Source organism: Parambassis ranga, chromosome 13 (assembly GCF_900634625.1).
Source record: "Parambassis ranga chromosome 13, fParRan2.1, whole genome shotgun sequence".
NCBI lineage: Eukaryota > Metazoa > Chordata > Actinopteri > Ambassidae > Parambassis > Parambassis ranga.
In genome coordinates this window covers 20,068,828-20,095,059 of record NC_041033.1, presented here as the reverse complement: position 1 = coordinate 20,095,059, position 26,232 = coordinate 20,068,828, and the positions used below count along the sequence as shown (strand labels likewise).

The window sequence follows — 26,232 nt, the reverse complement described above, 5'->3', positions numbered from 1 at the left end:
CTGACAGCTCTTCACCAGCTAACGTTATACTCTTTAGACTAAAGATACCCTCAATACTATCCAGAACATCAGCTCCTCGGAGCACAGTGGGAGACTCTTACTCATGCTTAGAAACCCAGACAGAGCTGTCAGATGAGCAGAGGAATAACACTGATGGAATATCTGTGTGAGCTCTGTCAGTGTGGTGTGGTGGGGAAAAATAATAATAACACTCGCATTGTACAGGAATTCATAAGCTCAATAGCAAAATTTAATTTGCCTCATGAACAGAATCCAGCAGGTATTCTATCTCCTGACACAACATAAAATAACATAAACACGACAGATTATTCACTATAACAAATATACTGTGAATATTACAGCGTATTTGTCGATAAATGTAGAAGCTGAAGTTGTTTCTATGGACAAACTGTAATGAGAGTCCCCTTCGAGCCTCCTCCTCCTCCTCGCCTTTAACTAAGGCAGAAATACTGTTTAAATCCCTGCAGGTTTCATCATGTGTCGACTGGGATTGATGTTGACAACTTTTACAGGTTAAGTGTTGCCAAAGAAAGTGCAGCCACAGAGCTCTGCACACATCAGTGTGTGTTTTTCAGAGGAAGCTCAAGCCAAGAGCCCTGGGTATTGTTTTTGTCACTGATTTGAGGAGAGCAGCGACTTTTGGAACAAAAGGAGCCATATCTGTGGCTCCCAGCGGATGAAATGTGAGGGCTTTATCCTGCTCCTCTTTTTAACTACTTCAGAATGGGACAAATTATTTCGGAGCTCAGTTGGTTTTGATGCAACAGGAGCCTCAGCTGACTGCCATGCACGGAGGTACTGCATTGTTGTGCTGCAAGGTAAATAGTCGAACGTTCCCCCAGCTGCTTAGATAACTGTGCACAACAGTGCTGCCAGGAGGCCGTGTGGTCACATCCTGAAGTGGCTGCATGACTCAGGCTTCTTAACAAACAGCACAAGCTTTAGTCTGTCTGCCTAAAAGATGAAATGTTAAGGAAAGGAAGAAAAGCAGGGTCTGTACCAGAGAGGGTCATACAGAGAATGCACTTCAAGGGCTCAATAGTGAACATAATCAAGGCTATGTTTACTATACTGAGGGCTCAAACTGCTGGTGCACTGTAAGGTCTGTGTCAGTGTTTTTAGTAGGAGAGGCTTCCCCACCTGCACCTGCCTCCTCTCATTGTGCAGCCAACTAAGACAAGTGCACAGGGACCATCTACAAAGTGCAACATGGAAGAGACAGTGGCACCAAACATTTCTAAATATATTCATTACTTTCATTCTTATGAATAAATTACTCAAACCGTGCAACTGTGACAAAGTTACACTGACATTCCGATCAATTCGATTAAGCAAATCCTGTTTTTCCAATCTAAATGATATAGGTGATAAATACACAGTATTCCTTTAACTATTCAGGACTCTGTCTGGTGCTCTGATCTTTTTTCATAGTCTTGTCATTTTTGTAGAGTTGTTCTATGAAAAATGATGGATGGACATTATTCACATGAAACTAAGGGATCTGCCTTCTAATACTTGATATACAGACATATGTCAGTAGGCTATATCATCAAAGACAGCCATACAAGGGTGAGAAATCAACAGTCCTCATGGCATATAACCCCAAAGTAGAGGCAATAATGAAAGGTTGAGAAGTGACTGCAGAAAACGTGGAGAGAAAATGTTCAGTGTTCCACAGATTATGGATCGAACCAGCCCTTAACAGAGTGTGTAGTAAGGCCCTGTGTTGTGGTGCATTTATGCTACAAAACATCTAGATCATTGCTAAATTAGCATTTGGTTTTGTTCTCTAACTCATATCCTGTTTAGGTCAGTTAGGATTTACTCTGTGTGGCATTATGAGCTGTCTTCAGTCCAGACATTCGTTGGAATGAACCAGTTCATGCTCTGCAGGACCTAATTAACTTTTAAATTATTGTATTATATTATTATATTGTTATTTCTATTAGTGTATAAATACATATTTCTGTTTAGGATTTCTGAACCTTCTTATCCTTTCCCATACCGTCAGCAGTTACATTAAAGTAACACTTTATGCAGCATACTGAGTTTTTTTTAAGAAGCTACACTACAGGGCCACTTTAAATTACATTAACTTAAATCACAAGTGAGCAGTGATCTGAAATCATCCCCAGGACCATTTGATAATTTAAAAAACCTGTCTATAGAAGAGGAACATCTCCATTATTTGTGTTCATCACTCAATCACTATATTTATGCAGAGACTCCCTCCTCTACACTCAAGCTCTGATTTTCCCCTTTTCACTCTGATATATTGCAGTTTTTAACTGTAATGGTAACTCTATATTGATGGAAGAAGCAGCAATGCCACAGTGTTATGAGACACACACACACACACACACACACACACACACACACACCACAGCCCAAACCGGCGATCAAATTTCACTCAACATCTGCAGAACATTCCCAGCAGGCCTGAAATGTACATTAGCCTGGGGAAATCTGTAAGAGCGGCTCACCTCAGTAGGTTTAGTTCTGTTCTAAAGTTTCCACTGTGTTGTTTTCTATCAGCTGGCGTGAGGTGCACAACACCTCTAACAAAGCAACCTGCTCCACTTAAACCTCACCAGTAAAAACCATAAATCATCCTCGGGTCCTTATGACAGTTCTGGACGCGGTCCACCACATTACTTTGGGAAAACTTTGCAGCTCTACATGTCCAGATATCCCCAATCCCAAAATTGCTATTTGGTTCTATTTGTTTTGTTTCTCCTCTGTGCCTCAGTTGATGCAATCATGGTTTTAATCGTGGTTGGTTGGTTTGTTGGAAGAGAGGAAGTGAATGTGTGTTTCCAAGCCAACCCTAATTTTGTTGTCAAATTCTCAAAGGCAGAGCTGCTCCTGAAACACAAACGACCCAATCATTGTGGCTTGGTATCATTGTTGTACATCCTGGTCAGTTTTAGTGTGTCTCTACGGCCCATCTTTAGGTAAAAAGTGTGTCGCTATTGATTGTCCACAAAGATTCTCCTGTTGCTGGATGAGACTTTCAGTCTCCTGATAAGGGCCATGTAGCGACAGCTCAAAGGGCAAGAATAGGACCACATGTTTTAAATCATGTTGGCATGATACACCAGTCACCCACAGCCCACCACCAGTCTCCTTTAAAGGCGAGCAGTCCTTTAATGTAGGGGGAAAAAAACACAGTGATAACCAATCACAGCTCGGCTCTGTCGCTTTGTAAATGAAATGTAAATGCACGCCTGTTATTTTAGATCTGAATTAAAGTCACATGCTGCAAACTGATTCTTTTGAATTGAAAAACCCAAACCGCAACATTAGTAAGAGCTAGTAATAACTTGCAGAGAGATTTATGAATATGGATCCCACCACATGCAGCAGTGGGAGACATGAGTGGCGCCTGACAGCTCTGCCGCACTCTGCCTAGCTGTACCAGCAGCCAAACAAAGCACAAGCCCACATTCCTGCCATGCAACATGTTAACAAATTCACAAAGTGTCAGAAAATACACAACACATGCTGCGAGCTGGAGGAAATAACACACCTTTTATATAAGGTATGACTGATAAATGCATCTCTAATGAAAGATTTAGGAAAGGTCCCTTAGACGGGATCTCCAGAATGTTGCCCACACACTCAATCTCCTGCTTCATCGTGGGAAAGAGTCTGAGAATGCAAAACAGGTCAAAGTGCAGTTCTGCATCCCTGAATGTCCACATAAAGACAATTATCTGGCAATGTTCAGTCAATCCAAACAGAAATACCACAAATGTTCAATCACTGCCTTGCTGACAAGTTCTCATATTTATCCATCGCTCACAGTAGCCAGCCATCACTATACCTATACATGAAGCCATCTGAATGCATGGATAAGAGAGACATGGAGTAGTTATTGTGCTGCAGCACGGAAGGTGTTGCTAAAGATTTCCCATAAAAGCAGTACATTGTTTATTCGCCTTAACCTCTGGCACCTCTGCAGTTATTCCCCGTCTCTCCTCCGAGCGGATTACTTTGTTTTAATCCAGCTCAGAGTGCCCCTGCGCTGCATGCTGCAGTCCTTCGTCATCATCACAGGCCAGGTATTGACACGTGGGGCCCCCCCCTGTTTCCCTCCACAGGGCAGAGGGATTATAGGAGCACACGCTTTGATGTCAGATTTACAGACAGTAGTCGAGCAAAAGCTAAAGCCTCTCAGAGTTATTATGATATCCAAGTCCATTTCTTTAGCAGACGTTATAAAGCAACATAAAAAAAAAGAAGAGCGTGCTTTTGAAATTCTTTTATCTCCTGGTTTGTATTCGTTGTGATGTGCTGCTCATTAGAACTGCAGAAATATGAAGCAAGTCCATCAGGACATTTTATGCTTAGAAAGGTCCATCCTGTCTACTAAACAGCGTATGAGTAATAATGTTGTTATCCACTGTTAGCAGAGAATTATGCTCCATTATTCATCCTCTATCTGTTATCTTTGTGCTCTAATTGCTCTGGAATAGGCCGTGTTCATCGCTACATGCTGGTGTTGGGTTTTACAGCAGCTCTGCCACAGAGGGTCAGTGTTTTTTGATTATCTGCTAATTTCCCTCTTGGCCTGCGGCAGAAGCTACTGCATCCTCTCAGCTCCTGCTTTTGGAGTCTGTAAACAGTGCCAATGTGCTTCCCTATTGACATAATCAGGTTGAGTGGTGCTGATGCAGTGACATTTGCAGTAATGGGAGACTGATAATCCTCACACAATTGCTTCTCTGCCTTTGCACTACAGGGGAGGCCATGGGGGACACGCCATGCTTCTGCAGAAAATCTAATGCTTACAGAGTGACTGTGGACATGATAGCCTAGCCCTCACTTTTTAACTTGTATTACCCTGTGGAACATGGGAGTCCTGCAGGATCAGACCATCTATGCTGACTCGGTTAGATGGGAGGAATAAAAGCAGCAAGAGCTCTCTCAAGTGGTAAAAAAGAAAACTTCGCTCTTTCTCACTCTGCCTGGCAATCAGGAAGCTCTTCATATTTTCTCTTGAATTTTTATCATCTGGGAGAAGAACTGTTCTGTCGAAGGTTTTTAATTGACTTTTTAAAAACTTGCAGTAATTTGTCTCAATCAGATTTTCTTTCAAATTAAGTCTCAGTGTGTCAGTGGAATACAGAATTGCAGCCGTGCAGCAGAAGACACTTAAATCTGATGGTTATTACATCAAGCAGCAGTCAGGCAGGTGTCTTTAAGGCTGAGTGCGTACAGTCCACACCGTACACACAGTGTGTGCACACTTTTGTGAAGACAAGCCATCTTTTATTTCACTTGGTCACACAAGTTCAGCAAACCGACTGGTGCACGGCTTGTTGAGAGAAGAGGCACAAAGACCGCAGAGAGCCACAACTGTGTTGTTTTTGTGTCATTTCAATTTATACATACACTTTGTGTCATGTTCAGTCTCTGTTTTTTCAGGATTAAGCACAGTTAGCTTTAGGCAAAGATCTTGGTTTGGGTTTTGGTTACCTTGGTACCACTCCAATCCATTTTACATCATAATTCACTGCTTGAAAAGGAGCCAATGTTGTTGTCTCTTGGAATTTATTCAAGATGCCCATTAGATAACATTAGAAACCAAGGCTAAAATGCTTAATGAAAAAAAAACATCAGCATTAAAACGTGGCACAGAAATAGCCTGGGCGGCCATATTTTTCTTTAAGTTTTCTTCATTTTTAACCATTTATTTTGCTGCTGTCCTTGTTCAAACATATTTTCAGAATTAAATACATCAACTTCAATTTTCAAGTCTTTATAGCCAAACCAACAACCATCAGAGGTTCTCCGTCGTCCCTGCACTGCATGCCATATAGGATGTTTTTGCTGTTGTTGGTTGAATCCACAGAGCCCAGACAAACTCTTTGTACATAAACAAAAGAATTAGGATGGCCGGCTGGGCTATCTCTAACAGACCCTGGAGAAGTAACATGTTCTGATGTTCATAACTTAAAGGTAGGGAGATTTTGAAAACTCAGTGAGAGTCAGCCAGATTTCCAAAGGAAACACACGCACCTTTCTCTCGGAGCTCACCCTGAAGCCACGCCTCCCAATCACATGGATGCACATTACCTGAAGACGTCTATGACTTCAACCATCATGCACGTAACTCTCTGGTGCATGCAGAGCAGGAAGAGAGTGACAACCAGCCAATACTCCGCGCAGGGTCCACCCGGAGGATTGCCTGATGTTTTTAGTGTTTTATAGCTTCCACAGATGATTCATATTCTTTGTTTTAATGTGAAACCGCCAAACTAATTGGTTGCTATCGGATTGTAAAGAGAAGTTACACTAATTTAACAAAAAGTGCATCAGAATGAAATCTCCTACCCGACCTTTAAAAACAAAGATGTTGATTTGTAAGAAAGATCTTTCCTGGTGATGCTCTTTCAGGTCATCCCTGTTGTACATATTGTACATATTGAAGTCAGACATTCCGCCTCTTTTCTCTCAAGTAAATCATCATGCTGAATATTTAAAAGTTGGCCAATAAGTTCGGAATGCTCCTTGAACTCTGTATTCAGCCCATTGCTTCTGTCTGCAGTGAAATCATCAATAAGTGTCAGTTCTACTAGCAGCCATGCAAACCCATAAATAAGTCATAGTAGAGCCACTACATTTCACAGATAAGGTGTGTCAGGAGCTGCTCCACTTTTTGTATTTCTATCATCAACACGTGTTTGGGTGAACTGTAGCCTGACCTTACTGTTTCTGCGGCTTGTATCTTCCAGTGAATCCTCTGTGGTTCTGGTCCTGTTGTCTTTTCCTTTTCGCTAACAAATAAACACGTACACCGACATCCTGGAAAGCACTGTTGGCTCTGCAGGAAGACTTTTACCCTCCTTGGCCCAGAGGAGGGTATTCGCCATTTTATAGAGTTTTCTGGCTGAACTTGCTCTCTTAAATTGTACCCAACTACTGATGTGGTCAAGGAATACTCTTTAATATCTCTGGTGATCTTCACTTTCTAAAGGACTTCATTATCACCTTCCTCACTTGCATGATCACCTAATGATTGACAGACTACTTTAATCTCCATCTAAACAGTTCCTACCGACCGGGGTCCTTTTCCTAACAAACAGTGCTTAAGCTACTAGACTTCACCATCAGATCTGCCTCGTCCTTTTAAAAGGACCGAAGGCCTGAACGTCCAGGAGCTCTCTCTTGTTCAGGATCACTGCTGCCAGTAATTGGAAACAACTGAAAGAGGCTTTGAGCTGGAACCATTTTCATCTCTGCGCCTCACTTACACACATCTGCAGGAGATACTTACAGTTACTTTCTAAACTGGTGAGAGCCATGACAAGCTGCACTGTTTCCACCTTTGATCGTATAGTTTTGATCTCTCTCTCCTGTATTTATCTCTTACTTTTGCTGCTATCGGTTTCCCCTTGTGGCAGCATGTCTTGTTCCTTGCCTCTGTTATCTGCCATTTGTTACATGGAACAGCACCTCTTTCCTCTGTCTCCATACTCGTGTTCTTGGTTTTACCACTGCTTAACTTAATAACCTCTTTTATGCATGGACATGTTGCTGATTCTGCAAAGTTTCTCTTTTTTTCCTCTTTATAAAACAGGCCTCAAACACTGGATGATGAACAAAGGTGGTGTGGAACATTGGCTAAATTCCATAAATGTATGTGTCTTGCTGATGATTAAATTGGATCAAATCCAGTATGATATATACAGTGTGGTAGTGGTTCTGCAGCAGTATGATGACTGTGTGTACCGGTGGTTAATATATTATTGATAAGAAAGGAAATGAAGTTACTGTGAGCACAGCAGAGCTGACTTGAGTTGACGATGATAACGCTCGTTATCCCCACATGTACGATAAAATCTGCGCGCAAGAGAAGCAACGCAAGCGGTTTTTCAAACACCTGTTCAACAAGTGGAGCAGAAACATGCAGACAAGCAGTCTTAGAAAGCTCCCCCTGCAGGCACCTCCCTGCTCCTCCTTCATCTGCAGCTGCTGTGTTTCACACACAGATATTCAGATTCCTGTAAGCCAGCTGCGGTGGAGCCTGATGAGCTGTGTGTGTGTGTGTTTGTTTGAATTCTAGCAGATTTAAAATCAGGAGTTGTCCTCCTGTGTATACAGCCTACACATGCCCGTCAATAAGGTGATAGGGTTAGGTATCAAGTATTTGCAGCATTAAAACATAATCTGAGCATAAAAAAATAAACTCATCCATCTACAAGTTTATATTTTATATTTTCCATTTTTTTCTTCATTGGTTTTGATGTTTGCAGCTATAACTCTGGCCCTGAGTATCTAAATCTGTCAGGGCTGCCCAGAGGTAGGATTCCAGATGCAGACACAGGTCAGTCACAGAGGTTATATCCAATAACTGGTCGGTACACAGAGAGTCAATCCAGAGACGCTACAGAGCTGAAGCGGGACCAAGGCAGAGTCGTAGTCTAGGCTAGGGGTCGGTAACCAGAAAAGCAGTCTGCTAGGCAGGGGGAGCATGCAGGCAGGGTCCAAGCCAAAGTTCAAACCAGGAATCAGTCCACACAGGTGAAGGCACAGACAAGGGAGAGGCAAAAATCTAAAAAACTAGGTCCAAAGGAGGTAGTAGGCTACACAAGAAGGTAATCAAAGAAACACTAGAGCGCACAGAAAAATCACAAGATGATCTGGCAGAGAATGGAAGACCGGTGAGAGTTCAAGTAGGTCAGCAGGTCTCAGGGAATCATGGGAAAACCAGGCGTGGTCAGAGTCACGATGACGGAAGTGGACCGGAAGTTACCGCCCACTTCCAGTCGTCTGCTGATAAGGCTGATAAGAGCCCGCGAAGCAACACAGAGTTTAGATTTGACTTAATAATGAGTTTTATCAAACAGTATTCTTCTGAAGAGAACGAGTAATAATTCATCTTAATGCGGACGTGTGTGTCAGTCTGGAATGATGCTTGAAGCAATAGCAGAAATACAAAAAAATAAATCAAAATGTACATGTTAATACACTGAATTTAAATCTACACAGTGCTTACTGTGTTACCACACAGTACAGTTTACATGCTGCGCACTACAAACTGCTGCTCACACCAGGGACTGGTTTCCTGTGTATACTATTAAAACGTGCCTGTTTACATCAGTGGTACCCAGCTGCTTTGGCTTATGACCCTTTCAGTAGAAGCAGCATCTATTTGAGATCCCTCATCACAGTGTGAGATGTGAGCAGTGTAGCCAAACAGGGATTTCTGTCTCCACAGACAGTTTCATTTGAATAATTGAGGCCTGAAGAAAAAATAAAATTCTTCAGTATTTCACAAACAAAGACAAAGCAAAGATCAAACAGCGCTGTTCACAGTACATAATGATTTATATCTATCCATCCATGATTCAAAAATGTTGTCTCCACACTATTTTTTTACTCACTGGGACTATAAAGTAAAATGTGAAATAACATGTCTATGAATACACTCTATGACGAAACAGACATGAAACACTTTCTATTATATCCTGTAGAAAAGGCAAGTTTATGCTTCAATCCTTTCATCCAGCTGTATTTTCATGCATGTGCAAACACTCACCTATCCATCTCCTGGTGGTGGACTGCAGTTCAACCACTGTTGTTGGTACAGCAACAACAAATGTCTGTGTTCTGTAGTTTAGGGTATAGGGATGAAGCTACCTCTGCCATGTTGCAGCTCTGACCTCCAGTAGCCAGCCATTCCCTTCCTGATGACACACTTGGTGAGAGCCCAGACAGAGATGAACGGTCCATAAATGTGGGGCTTCAGCTACAGGAAGAGCAGCAACACATAAAGGCAAACATCTTGAGAGCTCTGTCGCACAAACTCTAATCATCAGCTCATACTCGCAGACCTCACTGGGTACCAAGTAGGAGTATGTGTCAGAGCAGCACTTGAACTTAATGTAACAAGTCTGTTTTTAAGCAGAGTTAATGAAGTCCTGTCACACACGCACAGACACAGAGTTGGTGTTTTTAGAATCTCCTGTAAGCTGAGGATCTGTTGGTACTTGATGCTTCATGTCATGTTTTATTATGGACATAAATTAAAACAGTTCAGTACACTGATGTACTTCACCTCACTTTGAGCAGCTGCCCTTACATTAATGCAGGAGTCATGTTAGCCAGCTAGCGTGCCTAGCAAGGAGTCTGCAAATCTAAATAAATATTGTCTCAAAACAGAATGTCGAATCACCGGCAGACAGACACCACTGAAACCTCTGTGAATCTTGACTTCTGAATAATCTTACAGGCTCTATGCTTATAGATTATAGATTATAGATGACATAAACACCAAGGCATTGTTAAGGAGAAAACTCACCACAGCCTTTAAGGATTGTGATTTTATTTTAGGGGATTATTTGTGATCTGTTTATTTTTTAAAGCAGCCAGATACAATGTATATATGCTTGCTGATAATAGCAACTAAAAACAACTAGTGTATCTCAGAGTGCAGTTTGTTCCTCCTTTAGTCGTTAAACCAGCAGCTCCACACTCTCTGCTCCTCTGCATTTTCAAACTAACCTAATCCAGCTGTGCACAAAGTCCACCTCTGCTTCCGCCCCCCTTTCTGATTGGCTGCTGGAAATGGCAGAAGTTAGGGGAGGATGGATTCTTCTCCACCCAGCTGTAATTTAGGTGTCACAGATTTTTCCCCTTTTTTTGTCATTTTTCTCTGCTCACTTTACAGACGCTGGCAACAACATGGCTACAGCACATGACAGAGCTGTCCTCCAGGCTATATTCAACCCCACCAGCCCGTACGGAGACATTCCTGGCCTTAACCAAGAGGAGGAATTAATTGATGATGGTGAGCGTGAGCTTTTGGCTTGATGTTCCTCTGCATATCATGTCACAGCATATTGAATTTATTTGAACACATTCCACTCCTGGTGCTGAAAAAAAAAAACCTGACATTGTAATCCAGGCTGAGTTCCTGGTGACGTTTCTGTGTTTTTCTTGCCACGGTACCTGTCAATTGAGTTTGAGTGCTTTTTCAACCTGTTTATCTCTTCCTGCCAGACAGTGGCTTTGACACAGAGTTGCTGAAGCAAGTGAAAGAGTTGGAGATGCGGGGTGTCTCAGCAGCAGAGGCTGGGGATTTGCAAGCTGCACTTCAACTGTTCAGCCAGGCAGTCCGAGTCCTGCCTCAGCGAGCCTCAGCCTATAACAACCGGGCGCAGGCCCTGCGGCTGCAGGGCGACACGGCAGGTACACGCAACAAATTCTATAATAACCTCTTTCTAGGGACACGGCGGCAGCTTATCAGACGGCTGAGTCTAACGCCAGCATGACACAGTGTCAGAGTCTCTCTGATGGGTTACATACTAAATGATAAGTTCCTCTTGCCTTTTCTTCTCCTGTTGTTTCATGGTAGTGCTGCTTGTCTCATGTTCACCATTGAGTTTTAAAGGGATGAAGGGAGCAGCAATACTGAGTTTAGCAAAGCAACTGGATCCTCATAACATCAGTTTGCCTATTTTCAGGCCACATATTTTGATTTTTTTGCCTGGATCAGATATGTGGGACGATCTGGCTCATCAGCTTAGAGTTATGTCATGGTAGATACTAACAAACCAGCTAAGAAAGAGTGAAATGAAACACTGACTGTAGTTAGCACCATCTAAGAACTACCAAGCTAAATGTAATACAAGCGAGCAGTGGTGGAATGTAACTAGTATTTGTACTTACTTATGTTACTGTACTTAAGTAAATTTGTATGTATTTATACTTTACATAAGTAAAAATAATAGTGCATACTTTATACTTTTACTCAATTACATTTTGCAGCTATTATCTGTACTTTCTACTCCACTACAAATTTTAAAATGTCTGTAGTTACAAGTACATTTATGAACACAGTTGTGTTCATGCAGCTGTGCTGGACTGATGTGAGGTCAGACATAAAGATGGTGTCACGCTGCCAGCTGTGTTTCTATAATGAGCCTCAGTCATGATGCCGGTGCTCTGGCTCAGTTATAACTAGTTAGCTACTGTCTGCTAACACAGGTCCATCCATTAATCATAACATTAATCTGTGTTTACTTTCCAAATCTGGCTCCTACCTTACCTTTAAGATGATTTATTGATATTATTGATTTGATTATTTTAACCTGTTCAGATCCTTTGCAATGAAAATCAATAATATATATTCGGTGCGTGAGTACTTTTACTTTTAATACTTTAAGTACATTTAAATGTAAGAACTTAAGACTTTTACTTAAGTAGGATTGTTGATGTAGCACTTCTACTTTTACTTAAGTATATATTTTGCTGGGTAATTGTACTTTTACTTAAGTACCAAGCTTCAGTACTTCCTCCACCACTGCAAGCGAGGTCATGTTTGTACTACCACTGCATGTAGTAATGATTTGTTTTGTTTTTTTGAGTCAAAAATGAAGGAAAGATTGTCCACATTATGCTTTGTTTCTTCAGTGGTTCTCTGGCTGGTGATGCTGAAACAAGAGAGCCCTTCTGTTGATGAGATTGATGAGATTAATGAGATTTATGGTAGTGACCAATTGCAGCCCTAAATGATGCTTAATGATACCAATGTTAAGATACAGTCAGTGTTTCACCTCCTCTTGAAAGGGCTTAACAAAGAAAGCACACCTTCAGTTTCAACCATTCTATTTCTGTTTACTCTATCATTCTCACTTTGACCTCGTTCACACCAGTCACATCTGTGTCTGTGTCTTAAATTAGAGCTTGCACTAACAAGAAGGGCTTTTCAGCTGTTATTTATTATACCTGGTAAAATCTTGTCAATATCACAGAGCAGTAACAGTAAGTGTAGTGTCACAAAGCAAGTTTAGGTATATTAAGCAAAGTGAATGTTGCAGTCTTTATGACCTGTGTCTGACTCTTCTCCTCTTCCTCTCAGGAGCCCTGCAGGATCTGGACCAAGCAATCACTCTGAGCGGTGGCACTGGTCGGACAGCCTGCCAGGCGCTGGTGCAAAGAGGCCTGTTACATAGATTAGAGCGCCAGGATGATGAAGCCAGAGCAGATTTTGAGAAGGCAGCTGCGCTCGGAAGCGAATTCGCCCGACAACAGGCTGTGGCTCTCAATCCGTATGCCGCTCTGTGCAACAAAATGCTGTCAGAGGTAATCAACAAACTACGCAATCCTGACGTGTCCCAGATGCAGTAGATCATTTGTTACCTTTTCAGTTTTTGGAGTCAAATAAAACGCCATGTTTGCATACTAATGTGCATCCAGATGTTTATTATACATCATAACGTCTCATTTCCTCTGTTGTATCAAATCAAATACAACAGGATGTGTGATGTTATGCTCAGCATTCAAATGTCAATGGTTTTACACAGGTGAGGCACTTCAGGGTTTGTCCAGTAGATGTCAGTGTTGCCATGTTAAAATGGCCAGCAGCTAACTCTGATGCCTTTACCTCTGTCAACAACACAAGGTGGAAAAAGCAACAATAATCCGGCACACACTCTTTACAGGCAATGAGGCCCTTTCTCAAACAACACATCAATAAATGACAGTGTCACACAGTCTGCAGGGCTTTACCACACAGCGCTGGCTCTTTGCTTCAGCTGTGTAGGTGCCTACATGTCTCAGTGTCTAAACATGGCATCACTCCTGTTGTGATCCGCCTACTCTACTCCAGGACATGCAGCATTATCTCTTGTGCTTTAGTTCCCCGTGTTTCTCTCTGACCTCTCCCAGGCAGGCTAGAGCCACCGGCTCTTTGCGCTCCTCTCTCTGGTAGAAGGAGCAGGTTTTTAGGTGATCTGACATGGAAGGAGTTTGGCTGAAACTCCATCTGTCCACAGGGGAAAACAGAGAGCTGAACCTCCAAACCTGTGTATAAAAAAAAACACACACACAAAGAGAGGAAGAGCTGAAGTAGGTGTAGGAGGAGGAGGCTGCTGTCATGGCATCTATCAACAGTACTACTGCAGCAACAGAATACGTGGCTGTGAAGATGAATGCATTTTTAATATCCATGGAATCTAGATCACACAGTACTTTTATCACATGTCAGGGCAGGATGCTATTCCTGGCTCCATCCATTACAAATTTACACAAATTATGCCAATCACTGTGGAGGAGCAAATGCCCAGCTGTTGCCCACGCAGCCTCATCGACATCCCGTGTTTCCATGAATGATCACATCTCTGACTTGTTATGGTAGAACTATGTTTACTGGCAGCAAAGCCTCAGGCCATTCCACATCACTGATATCACCGGCATGCCCTTTGTCCCATGATCACTGCAGTGCAGAGATAGTCAATGCAAAAATACACACACATGCTTTTATAGTGTGTTTATGCTCTCCAGCAAATAGGTTTTCTTTACATGCATTTATTTTTTAAACTAAAGAAAAAATGTTACTAAAGGAAACTGAGCTGCTTTTTTTCATGCCCACCTCGTTGCCAGATCCATTGACATACAGTTAATAACTCTTCAATACGCTGCACCTGCAACCGTAATTACTGATGATTGATGATGTGCACTTATCTCAAGTACCTCAAGGAATTCTACAAATTCCGGAGGCTCCTCATGAGGAGATGATGCTACAGCAACATGATGAATGTTCGGTGGAATCTGAATCACTTCAAATTTAAACCTCAATTGTCATAATTCCACACACACGTGGGTAGAAAACGAAAGCTGAAGCAGCTGCAGGAGCATGCAGGGCTTAGACTCCTGGACCTCCAGGCGTCCACATGAGCCACGAGGTTTAAGGTCAGGCTTAGAGGTCTAATGCAGGCGCTGTAGCAAAGTGGGAGGTGGGTGATGTTTTTGCATTATTTATTAGTGTGATTTGCTTTAGGAGATAAACAGGAAGCCCCACGCTGGAGTGTCAGACTGCAGTTCCTGAAGTGGCCACTTAAGGCTGCCACAAAGAGGGAGTCAATCCTCAAAAGGCTTTTATGTAAAAATATTACAGCATAAATATGTTTTTGTCTCTGCAGCTTTAGTTCAGTTCAGTCATGACTACTGCACAGTATTAACCTCTCCTGGTTATAATGATATAAAGGGCTATATTTATGCATAATTAGCCCAGGAGTGATTTGAGTTACAGTAGAGTGCCATCTCAGGTCACAAGGCGCCTATATTAGGAATAACCGGAGGTTTGTTGTGCTGCCAAGATGGCATTGTCCGACGCTTCCCACCCTGAAGTGTGATTTATGCCTCTGTGTCAAGTCTGCCTGAAGTGCACCTCCAAATAGAATTGTTCGAAATGTCAGCACACACTTCTGTGTTGGTCTGCTGATAACGTTCCTACCTGCACGATTACATCTGTTAAAATAAAGTGCATCATGCTGTGTTATAGGAGCGAATAAATAGGTCAAATGATGTGAACGTCTTCTTCTCATCCATGCGTATCAGTGGCCAAATAAACATTTGATCAGTGGATGTAGACTCCATGTCACCCAGTCTGTTCTGTAGTAGCTTCTCTTAGCTCTGTTAGCGTGGACATGATCTGTACAGTATATCTGCCCATGGTGGTGTTGGTCTTCCTGGCTGCAGCAGAGGCTCAGCAGAGGAGCAGAGGCATAAAAAGAAGCTTGAGCTTCAAAAGTGCTCATCAGAAAGCCTATTAGTGACTTGAAGGAGGGTTCATGCTTGTGTTTACAGTCCCTGGTCGTCTGATGTAAAACCAAACAGCCCATTAATACAGTTTTTCTTTCAAATAAAGACTAAAATGAAAAATCATGCCAGTTACAAAAATCATCCAGAGGGAGCTTTTGCTAACACAGCAGTGATTTAGTTTTAATTTTGTTAGACAGGCCTTCTGCGTGTTTACAATGCAGCAGCTGTCATGCTGTATGAATGACTGAGATTTTCCAGTGACAGCTCGCAGAATGGTGCCAGGTACCAAAGGGGACCTGATATAGAAGTGTGGCCTTCTGTTTACTTTCCCTGCACCCTGTACAGGGGTAAGATCAAAAGGGTTCAACAGGTAAAGTAAATAATGATGACATGGTTTACTTGAGGATACTTGCCTTCTTTCGACACTTCCAGGAACTTCCTCCAGTGGAATATGTCTTTTTCTCCCACTTAAGGGAGACCATCCCTCTCTCCTGCAGCAGTGTGGCACACACCTCTCTCATCAGACAGGAGACCTGTGACAGCTGAGACAATGTAAAACTGTCAAGGTAACCAGCTATATGCTGAAGGATCTCCAGGGGCAGTCTGCTCAGGGGGTCCGCTCCGTTCCTCCGAGCCCTGAGGGCCTTCACGCTTTCATACAGACATGGAGGAATGTGTGGCTGCAGTACAAAGGTGCTGACATCCTGGCAGAATTTGATTGTGGCCTGATGACCTGCAGGGCAGAACCTCATCTGGGTGAAAGTACAGCCGAGGTATGCTAAAGGACAGCGCTGCTGGAACCAGCCGTTTAGAGAGGCCTGTATGTCAGAGTGCACATTCCTGAAGTGAGAGCGGTATTCGTCACGGCGGAAGAAGTGGCCGCACGTGTAGCTGAAGGCTGAGCTTGTTTTGTTGTGTCTTCTGGTGACGGACTCAGCTTCAACATGCACATAGAGACCACAAGGTCGGTCTGCTATGACATCAGCCAGGCATGCATCAGTTTGAAAGGGAGCAGAGGGAAAGCTGTACGTTTGTGTGCCTATGTCAACGTAAAGGCCGTCTGTCCCCGTGCTCTCCGAGATCGAATGTCCCTTCAGTTCCTTCTCCAGGCAGCAAAGAAGAGTCATGCTAACCTCTTCACTCTTTGGAAGATCCTCAACACCCAGATCTGAGGTGTCCACACTGCGGTGCACGGTCATGGGCTTACGAGTGGGGTCCTTCATGTGAATCCGCTTTGCCCGATAGCTGGTGGGAACATTAAAGGAGCGGATGGTTTTCACCTCGATGGGCTCCAGATTCCCATAAACAAAATCCTTCTCTCTTGGCGTGCAAGCAGGAATTTGGCCAAAGTTAATCAGCATGGCCCCATTGTGCACCAGATACATGTTGTATTCTGCAATGTTCACTTCTCTGCCCAGCCTTTCAAGGACTCCATCCTGCCACGGTGCAAAGCCGGTTGCACCATCTGTGCTTCCGCCAGCCGCTGCGGTGCTGTCTTCCTCCTGGCGTGAACCTCTTGTCTCTCTCTGACTTCTTGATGATTTCTGTTCTTCCTGTTCTCTGCCCCTTTCTTCTCTGTTCAGGTTTTTGACAGTTTGCTTGCATCCCTCTTTCTCCTTGTTGAATATTTTCTCCCAGGTGCTGTAATTTTGAATAGCCGTCACATCCATGCTTTTTGCCAAAACCTCTCTTTCCTCCTGACTCAGTTCTTTTTCTTCCTTGTTTTCAAAGCCATTTTCTGTAAATTCACCACAATCTGAGGAGAAGGAGGCTTCCTCTGCTGGACTCCTGACCCCAGCAGAAATATTCTGAAGGACAGAGTCCTCCACCATCAGCTCAGGAAAAATATTCTTCATTTTGATGGCTTGAAAGAGCAGCTCTTGATCCCTGAAAGCTAAGGAAACATCAAGGTTTTCCTCAAGGTTTGTCAGAGGGTTTGCAGAAACTGTTCTGTAAAAGGTCAAATCCACCTCTGAAACAGGCCAACGGTTCCACTCCTGAGAGCAGCACACCACGCTGGCCGGGCACACCTCTAAGTGCTTGGCCAGCCTGTGGCGTGGCATGGTGAGAGGACAGCCGTAGCCCGCGTTGAGGCATGGAGCGGTCTCATTCGGGCAGAGGAGCTGGTGCTCCTCCTGCTTGCACATGTGGAAAGTGGCACCGCAGTTTTTACAACACTTGATGATGGCGCAGGAAACGGAGATCAGCACCGGAAACTGACAGTGGCCATCATAGCACTTGTCACAGTGCTGATGATGACTCACTGGCATCTTAGAGCTTTTCACCTAAACAGAGAAGCAGCAGGCGAAAAGTTCAGGCCATGCAAATTCTAGTATATAAATAAATTATTTATTTTTATTTTTTTTTGTCATAGAAATTAGGTCAAAAAATACAAATAAATGCACTCACCATTGTGAAGATAGAAATATGAGATCATCTAAATAAAAAAAAGAAGTTAAGAAAAGAAGAAGAAGATAAGTTTTAGAGAGACAAAAGTGAACAGAGGAACAATACGAGCAGAATTTCTCACCCTTTGTTGCTCCTGCGTTCGCCGGCACCTCTGACTAACCTCTGCACTGTGTCTGGACATTATAAATAGACACAACAGAGGGGCAGACAGGCCAGTGGGACGGGGCACCGTTGTCACACAGCCATTAAGAGCCAAGGTCAAGTTACAGCCTCCACCTCTGCTTCACTGTGAGAGGGTGGCGATAACAGCAGCTAATCCAAGTTCTCAACAGTGATACTCCTGCATGTCCAAAAACACCGACTCCATGTATTTGTCATGTGTTTATTATTGAGTGACTGTAATTAAAAGCTCACTCATATTTTAACATTCTTATTAACAATAATTTGCTTTAAACTACTGAAATTATTATTATAAATTATTATTATCTCATTCTAAATGCATACAGTGTAGTATTATGCTGTGTTTTGGGGGGTTAATTGTTCATGTTTTCCACTAGATGTCAGTCACACACTTTGAAAAACTCGGCTTCTGTGTCTCCAGCTGCTGTTTCTGTCCACAGTTCAAATTCCCCGACATAGAAGAGTTCAGTTTTTTAGATCCAAACTCTATTTTATGATGTTTGAAAAATGCGTATTTTAGCAGGAACTTCATTAAAATTCCTCTGGTGCCTGTGCAGACGGTGATGTCCGGGTTTGAACTGCAGCAGGTTTACCAGAGAGTTTTTTTAAGGGGGATTCTTAATCTTCATCAAGGTTTGTTTTGGTTCTGGATCAGACCCAGATAGATGCCTCTTCTAATGAAATCACCTCTGCTGGCTCATTATTGGTCTGTGTTTGTCATTCATGTCATTTCTTCTCATTCATTTGCAGAAACACTGTGTTGTGCAGCATAATGGAGCGTTGAACTGTTCTCTAACTAGATTTAACTAATTACACTCATTTACATTGAACCTGGCTCATCCCCCCGCATTACCCTGACACCTCTTCTGCACCTGTAAAATATGCTGGATCCACAGACTGCATCTGGAAGTTTCTTCTTCTTCTTCTTTTCTTCTTCTTCTTGTTCTTCACCTGGCACAGATTACAAGGAACAGCTTATCAGAGGCAGCTGCTTTGCTCTCTATAGGCTCTGTAATCAGCATACATTACATCAAGCGGGAGACAGAATGAGAGAGAGAGAGGGGAAGTGAGAGAAAACCTCTTGCTGTTTCCATGTCTTGTTGCTATACAACAGCAGCACAGCGGAGACTGGAGGCTTCTATTGTTTTATTGTTGGATTAGTGGAGTTACATTTTTAAAAGGCTTCAAAACAGGTGTAGAAATGAGGGATTAGCTCTGGGTAATTCCTTCTAAATTGGCCAAATAAATGTAAAAGTTGAAACTTTCAGGCATTTACTTTGAGCCACGGTCGCTTTTCAAGCTGTGCCTTCAACACAAATGTGAAGGTTAAAGTTCTAATTGGCATCTGCGGCCTGAACAGCTATGAATCGAGAAGGGACAATGAATGTCCTCAAGTCACGGTCAGACGTGTGAGTGTTAAAGACACAGTTTGACATTGAACTGCATTTTCATTAGCAATACACCAAACACATTCAACAACACTAAATGCTCCCATCTCTTTAATGTTTGTTTCACCATCCTAAACACAGGTGTGACCACAGGAGGGCGCCAGATACAGACACATCGGTCATTTCACTGGCCTGGAAGTATCTTTTTTTAAGACCCTGTTCACACTGAGGAAATCAATCCGGCTAGAGCGGGATTTGGGCCGTATCTGGATATATCCGGATAGAGTCTGAACAATGCGAATCCGGATAGATTTCAATCCACCTCGGAGGTGGATCTAGCCAGATTGGCTTACATCTAGCTCAGGTCTGAACGCAAATGCAGCTAGTGACGTCATACTTCCGGGTTCACAGGGACATTGTCCGGGTCGCGTACAAAAGCCGTATGTAAAACAAACAAACAAACAAAAAAAAACGCCCAACACATGCGCACACATTACGAGGAGCCACCTAGCAGTTTGGAGGACAACAAACAAGCTGGATTAAGCCGGAATGAGCGCGGACACGTGTGTGTGATATCCAGGTATCCAGTTTAAAGACTGATCTGGATTCAATCCCACTCTAGCTGGATTGACTTTCTCCAGTGTAAACGGGGCCCAAGTTCCCCTGGTGGAAACAAGCTGACTTTATGCCACTATATTCTTCCCCCACACTTAATTTCAGAGGCAAATATTGAAGTTTATTACTTTTAAAATACAGACTTCACATAACACATGATGGAGCACGCTTTTGAAAAAGCACACGTTGTTATAGGACTCAAACAGTGGTTTTAAGGTGTTTGTCTCACTGACAGCAGAGTGCAGTCAGGCTGGCATTTCAGACGTCTGTAAGTGTTGGCAGAGTCTCAGTAAAACACACATTAGAGTCCAGAACAGGTTTGTTTTTTCCTCTTTGCTCTCTCATTCATCATTACAGAAGCCCTCAGATTTATCTGTATACACCCACTGTAGGCTGCTCGAACACTTATGCTCCAGTATAAATCATGTAATATAAAAACCAAAGCAGAACTTTTACTTTAATTTTCGCTAATTAATTAACAAATGAGCTGATTTATAACCGCTACACCACTGTTGTGCTAAGCTATTTTAAGGACTTTATGTTTGCTGGAAAAGGCCTCAGTCCTTTCATTGACTCTGCTCCACAGAGTCGATGATTTCATTAATATTTTATTGCCTCCACGTCGCACAAAACAACAAGACAGCAGCTTTAATTGAGCAGTAATGTTCCTACATGTCATCACAATAATGTAAAACGAGACATAAACCGACAACTGTTTTTCAACTTTTCCCTTTTAACTTCTGAAGGAGCTGAGTCACGTTTAACTTACAGCCTGCGAAGCATCGAGATGTTTAACAGAACATGAAAGTCGCATTTAATAAATTTGATCTGAGCACTCAGCTTGAGCTCTTATGCAACCTGGCAGCTGAAAAAAGAAGATAATTACAGCTTGTTCATTTTTCTGTAGCATTGATTTGAACAATTCTGAGGCTGTGAGGTTAATGATTCATGCAGGCTGCATGTCATTTAACTCTCATTTAATGTTCTGAAATGTAACTGGACAGCTTTAGATGTCAAAAAAAAGTCAAACTTGATTAATATTCAAGATATTTGAAAGCTGTCAGCAGGCAGCAGCTTGAATGGTTTAAGCTTCATATTGATGGTGTGCCCACCACACTGTACACAGGCCTTATTTCCATTCCTCTTAAACATTGCCCTCATTTTGGGACTAGTTTATTATACCTCGGAAAACATATTAATACACCTGAACCGCTGGGAGAGCGCAGAGAGAAATGTGCTTCTGCTGAACTGAAGGAGGGCTGGTGTGTTGGTGCTGTGTTTATTACAGAGCCCGGCCCGGCACAGGGCCATAAATAAGCTGTGCACTTCTATGGAAATGTGTAATGAAAATGCACCGACTCAGAGATGAGCTGGGATACTGTAGAGTATAATGTACTGAACTTTAAGGCTCAGAACTGATTGCATGTTTCATCTCATATGAAGCAGGCAGCAGATCAGCATGAATACATTGTCATTTTGAGGACCAGAGCTTTTTTAGAGTAGGTAATATCCTCAGTGTCTGTGTCGCCATGGTAGCCAAGGAAATGAGGGGGTGGGACGGGGGGACGGGTAACACAGAGGCAGTTGTTTACTTCCTGTGGTGGTCACTGGGGAAAGTCGATCTAGCTAGAGTGGGATTGAATCCAGATTGCTTTTAAACTGGATATGTTCAGACCTATTTTCAAATCCGGCATCTCTGCTGTCCTCCAAACTGCTTGGTGTCACATCGTAGAATCCATACCCTGTTCAGACTGGGGTAGGACCGGGTGTGCCTGTTTCTTTTGTTTCGGTTCTTCTCGGTGGTCTAAAGCACAGTTGATTTCTTTATAGCCGTGTTGAAAACAAACTCCGGGTAAAGCTTTCGTATTGGACGGATGTTGACATACAGCTTTTGTGCGTGACCCTGTGAAGCCAGAAGTGGACACATTTGTGTTTAGACCATAGACAGATTTCAGCCAATCTGTGTAAACCCCCCTCTGAGAGGCAGATCTAGCCAGGTTGAAACCAATCTGGATTTAATCTGAGTTTGTGCTGTTCAGATTGAGAAAAATCATCAGTGGAATTCGGCCTGATTGATTACACCTGTCTGAACGAGGTCTTATAGACTTCTGAGGAGCAGTTGTAAAGGTTAGTTGCACCCTAACACTCCTCCTATCTCCAAATATAAGCGAAAGCAAAACATGTGGACTGCCCCCTGGTGGCTGGCTGTAGAAGTAGCTATAAACCTCATAAAAACCTGTCATCACCCACTTGTCACTTAGTGTCAAAGCTTTAGTTATGGACAGTTATGGACTTAAATTGCACACTTTATCATGGTGGTCCCTGGGGACTGACTCTTTCAGAGTTAGCCTCTAGTGGCCACTCAAGGAACTGTCCTTAATTTTTGAATGTCCACATTAAAGGATCTGTCTGTCTGCCTGAACACCCAGATGGACTAAAAGTTGATTATATGTATTATACAGAAACCAACAAACAAACAGACTGTCTGTATGGAGGGTGTGGAGGATGAATAAGCAAACAAAGGATGTGGCACTTCACTAAAAAGGGACCTTGGGTTTGTTATTACTCCTGTTAGTGGGAATAATAAATAAGCTTTTTAAAGCCGACAGTCCTTTTTTTATGTCTTTGAGGTTTTATTTGAAACAGAAGAAAGAATTTCTTTTTGTGTTGATTCTTCATTAATTTAAACAATATGCACTGATGACTTGTCTTCATCACTTATGAAATGCTTTTTTCATTAAACCTCATTTGCATTTCATTACAGGCTTGTTCTTTTTAGAGCCTGTCCAAAAAGGTATTACATATGCTACCTGTATTTTTTTTTTTTCATCGAATTAAAAAAAGGTCTGTTCAACTCATTAAAAGTAAAAAGCACCTCCATCATTTTAAGGCACTATAAAGTCTTTTAAACCTGACACTGCAAATTACCTCACAGCTGCAGGATACATTTAACAGTATGTGCCTTTAGGTGGGTATTATAGTATCAGGTCCTTCTGGACGACATATTGTAGCATATGGTCGGCCAAAAATAGAAGAAAGTGTCCAAACTTCACACCTAGCTTTCACTTTCTCATTATACAGCCACCCTCCTCCTCCTCCTCCTCCGCCTCCTCTTCATCCCTTCCCACTTAATTAAGAGCATGTCATACACGCTTTCTTTTAAATCCCTCTCCGGTTCAACTCTGCAGCTGCCTGTCAGACCTGACGGACTAACAGCCGGGCGGTTTGCTAACCCTGACCAATGAACATGCTAATGTTTATAGCCATATCAATTTAGCTTCCGGCCTTTCTTCACCCAATATTCTGCCTTTAATTACGAAGACTAATTAAAAGTACCTTGTAATGAAGTCTGTGTAGGTTCCCCTCAGGGCGGGGTGCTCGGTGTCATTTTGCATCATTAATGCAGCATAAAAGAATGACAAAATCTCCAAAGTTGTAAATGAGACATTTCACTCCACTTGTTCCCGCTAATGTCAGGAGCTAATAATTGCTAAGAGAGGGAGGAAACAGTGTGTGTGTGTGGGTGTGTGTGTACTGTTTCATGCCCAATATACAGCCGTAATAAATGATAGATCATATAAAATTCATGAAAGAAGTAAAACAGCTTGTTGTGAGCAAGTTAAATAATAAAAGATTCACTGGAGCCATTTATCAGCTCAGGCTCATCCCTGCAGGAGAAACTTTCAGATGCAAGGTCGTCACTTCCACAGGTAGCGACGGTCATAAAGACACAGAGCTGTGAAAGGTGTTACATTCCCCCCACTGTAATTGTACTATTTTTCCTGTATATGTCCAATAATAGTTTCAGCTTGTGTGGCTGATTTAAAGTTAAAATTCTTCAACACAAGACGTTGCCTAAAATGTCTTATGTTGAGTTGGCCCTGCTAGATTAGAGGCTAGCTGGGGGATCAGCTCTTGGTTGCTTTTCAACATTGATACTTATTTCTGTCTGCCAGAAAAATGGCTGATAAGAAAGGTAGCTGATAAGAGCAGTGTGTACAGCAAAACCAAAACAACAGGCTAAAAGAGGCTGAAAAGCATCTGCCTCAGTGGTTCAGCACTGTGAGAGAAAACAGAATGTGGCCTCATAGACTCACATAGTTATCAGTTTAGTTAGTAATAGTAATAGTGCACCGGCCAAGCTGCTAACTAGGAAGAATTGTTAGCATTGTAATTAGCTTGCTAATCAAACAAACTAGTGAGACACATATTTTTGGCATGTTTTTCTGTCAAATGATGTTTTATTAAACGTATGGAAATATTTAAAGAACCTCATTTTTTATATGTAAGATCCTCTTCCCTTATTAGCCAGCCATGCCTATTTACTCCCTTTGTGAAGTGGGTCTGGAATCCCTCCCTTCCCTTTGCAGCCACTTCCACTATGGTACAAACTGCACCAATCAAAACCTTTTAAAACTTTCACAGGGTTAAAGCGTGGCAGCTGGACTTGTAGAGTTTTCTTGAAGACATTTTTCTGCTTCATCACTTCTAACTGTTTGGTGGGGAAACATGTTTATTTGTGTTAGAGGACCTCAGTGGGTGGATCTGTGGGAAACTCAGGTGTGTCTAATGACTGGCTAATGACTATGAGTGTGTGTTGTGCCATTGTTTTGTGAAGTGGTTGCTGTGTTTCTCCTTGGGGGTTTTGTCTTTTGGGTGGAGCAGTTTCTGTCTTGGTTTCATCATAGGTTTGAAATGGACCAGGATGTTGTGGGTGTTGAAGATTTGGACTGTGTTTGAAATCACTCCCTAATCACTATATATGGCCCTATGTAGTGCCTTCGTCATTTTGTAGTGCTGTCCGAATTTTAAGTGAGAAATTATAGACCCCATATAGGACCCTCAATGTATCCCACAATGCATCTTGAAAAGTAGTGTCCATCCGATGGTCACTACTTTTAACAATATGTACCATCATGCATTGTGCAGACCGGCAAGAAGAACGGGAACGGAAGTTGCGTCACCTGTCTTATAAATATAATGATAGTTTAGAGAACGTAGCATGACCGACTGTGTTTGCTTTATTTATGTTTTGCCATAAAACATTTATTGGGCTATAAAGGCACAAATTATAACTGCTAAAAAAGTATTTTTTAGCCGGCAGAGATCGGTTGTTGCTCTGCCTCCGTCACACACGTTTCTCTGATTGGTTGTATGTATATCTAAATGTGTCCAGAGGCAGTTGTTGGTACTGTCCTGTAGGAATTTAACTCTAATCTAATCAGTAAGGCTGACTGTTAAAACACAAAAATATTCATGTAAAAGTATCAGAACACACATCATTTTCATTTATTATCTCAGTTTCTGCTGTTTATTTGTGACGCATAATTTTATCAAGGATCCACACGGGGAAAACACACACACACACACACACACAGCAGAATGTCACGCAACAGACACCGATAAAGATAATTTCTTCTCAGGTGCTGCTAAAATAGTCTCTGTGTGTTTCTGCTGTTGTGCGGCTGGGTGATAAGCAGCAGACACTGATAAGAGACCTCAGCGGAACCACAGGAAGTGACTCCCACCGCTCACCTCCTGCTTTCCCAGTCAGTTCAGCGAGGCGCTGCAGAGGTGTGTGTGGTATGTATACATGTTGGGATGTTATCGCTCTGACGGGACAGATGTCTCGTACATTTGTGCCCACTGTGGCAGCTGTGGGCTGCTTATGCATATGCATTATTACACTGTAAGGTTTTTGTGTCGTCTCACACCTCCAAAAATAGATGATAACACCTCAAACTATGCCTTAAATCGACCATTAAAGCAGGCGTATGTGTGCAGGAGTCTGAGGTATTGAGGTCTATCTTGTGCTTGAAGGTGTCTCTTTATTCTGCTTGCCCCGCGCTGCCTTTACAACACTAAAGAAAACAGCTGACACAAATGGATGGACTGAGGGGGAGTTCTTTAAACACTTGTAATGAATGACTAATGGTATCGATCCAAACTAATTACAAATATAGGCCTTATAGCTCCGCTGGAGCTCGGCTAAATTAGACAAAAAAAAGCTGATGGACAGCAGCGGTCTGGTGTGTCAGCAGCCAGAGGAGCTCTTTATTCACAG

The 26,232-nt window shown here is 42.5% G+C and overlaps 2 protein-coding genes across 2 annotated transcripts; one reads left to right on the top strand and one right to left on the bottom strand.

Annotated features, from left to right (window-relative positions):
* The first annotated feature begins 10,598 nt into the window (after positions 1-10,598).
* ttc36 (tetratricopeptide repeat domain 36) lies at positions 10,599-13,219 on the top strand. The gene is made up of 3 exons (XM_028419622.1): positions 10,599-10,819; positions 11,032-11,220; positions 12,893-13,219. The coding sequence occupies exons 1-3, from the start codon at positions 10,714-10,716 to the stop codon at positions 13,159-13,161; spliced, it is 564 nt and encodes a 187-aa protein (XP_028275423.1). The 5' UTR covers positions 10,599-10,713; the 3' UTR covers positions 13,162-13,219.
* A 398-nt stretch (positions 13,220-13,617) lies between these two features.
* On the bottom strand, positions 13,618-18,186 carry LOC114444794 (F-box only protein 40). Its single transcript, XM_028419621.1, has 4 exons — positions 18,107-18,186; positions 17,986-18,013; positions 15,990-17,861; positions 13,618-13,836 (listed from the first exon to the last, which is right to left on the bottom strand). Exons 2-4 carry the CDS (start codon positions 17,986-17,988, stop codon positions 13,654-13,656), a joined length of 2,058 nt encoding a protein of 685 aa, XP_028275422.1. The 5' UTR covers positions 17,989-18,013; positions 18,107-18,186; the 3' UTR covers positions 13,618-13,653.
* Positions 18,187-26,232: the final 8,046 nt, after the last annotated feature.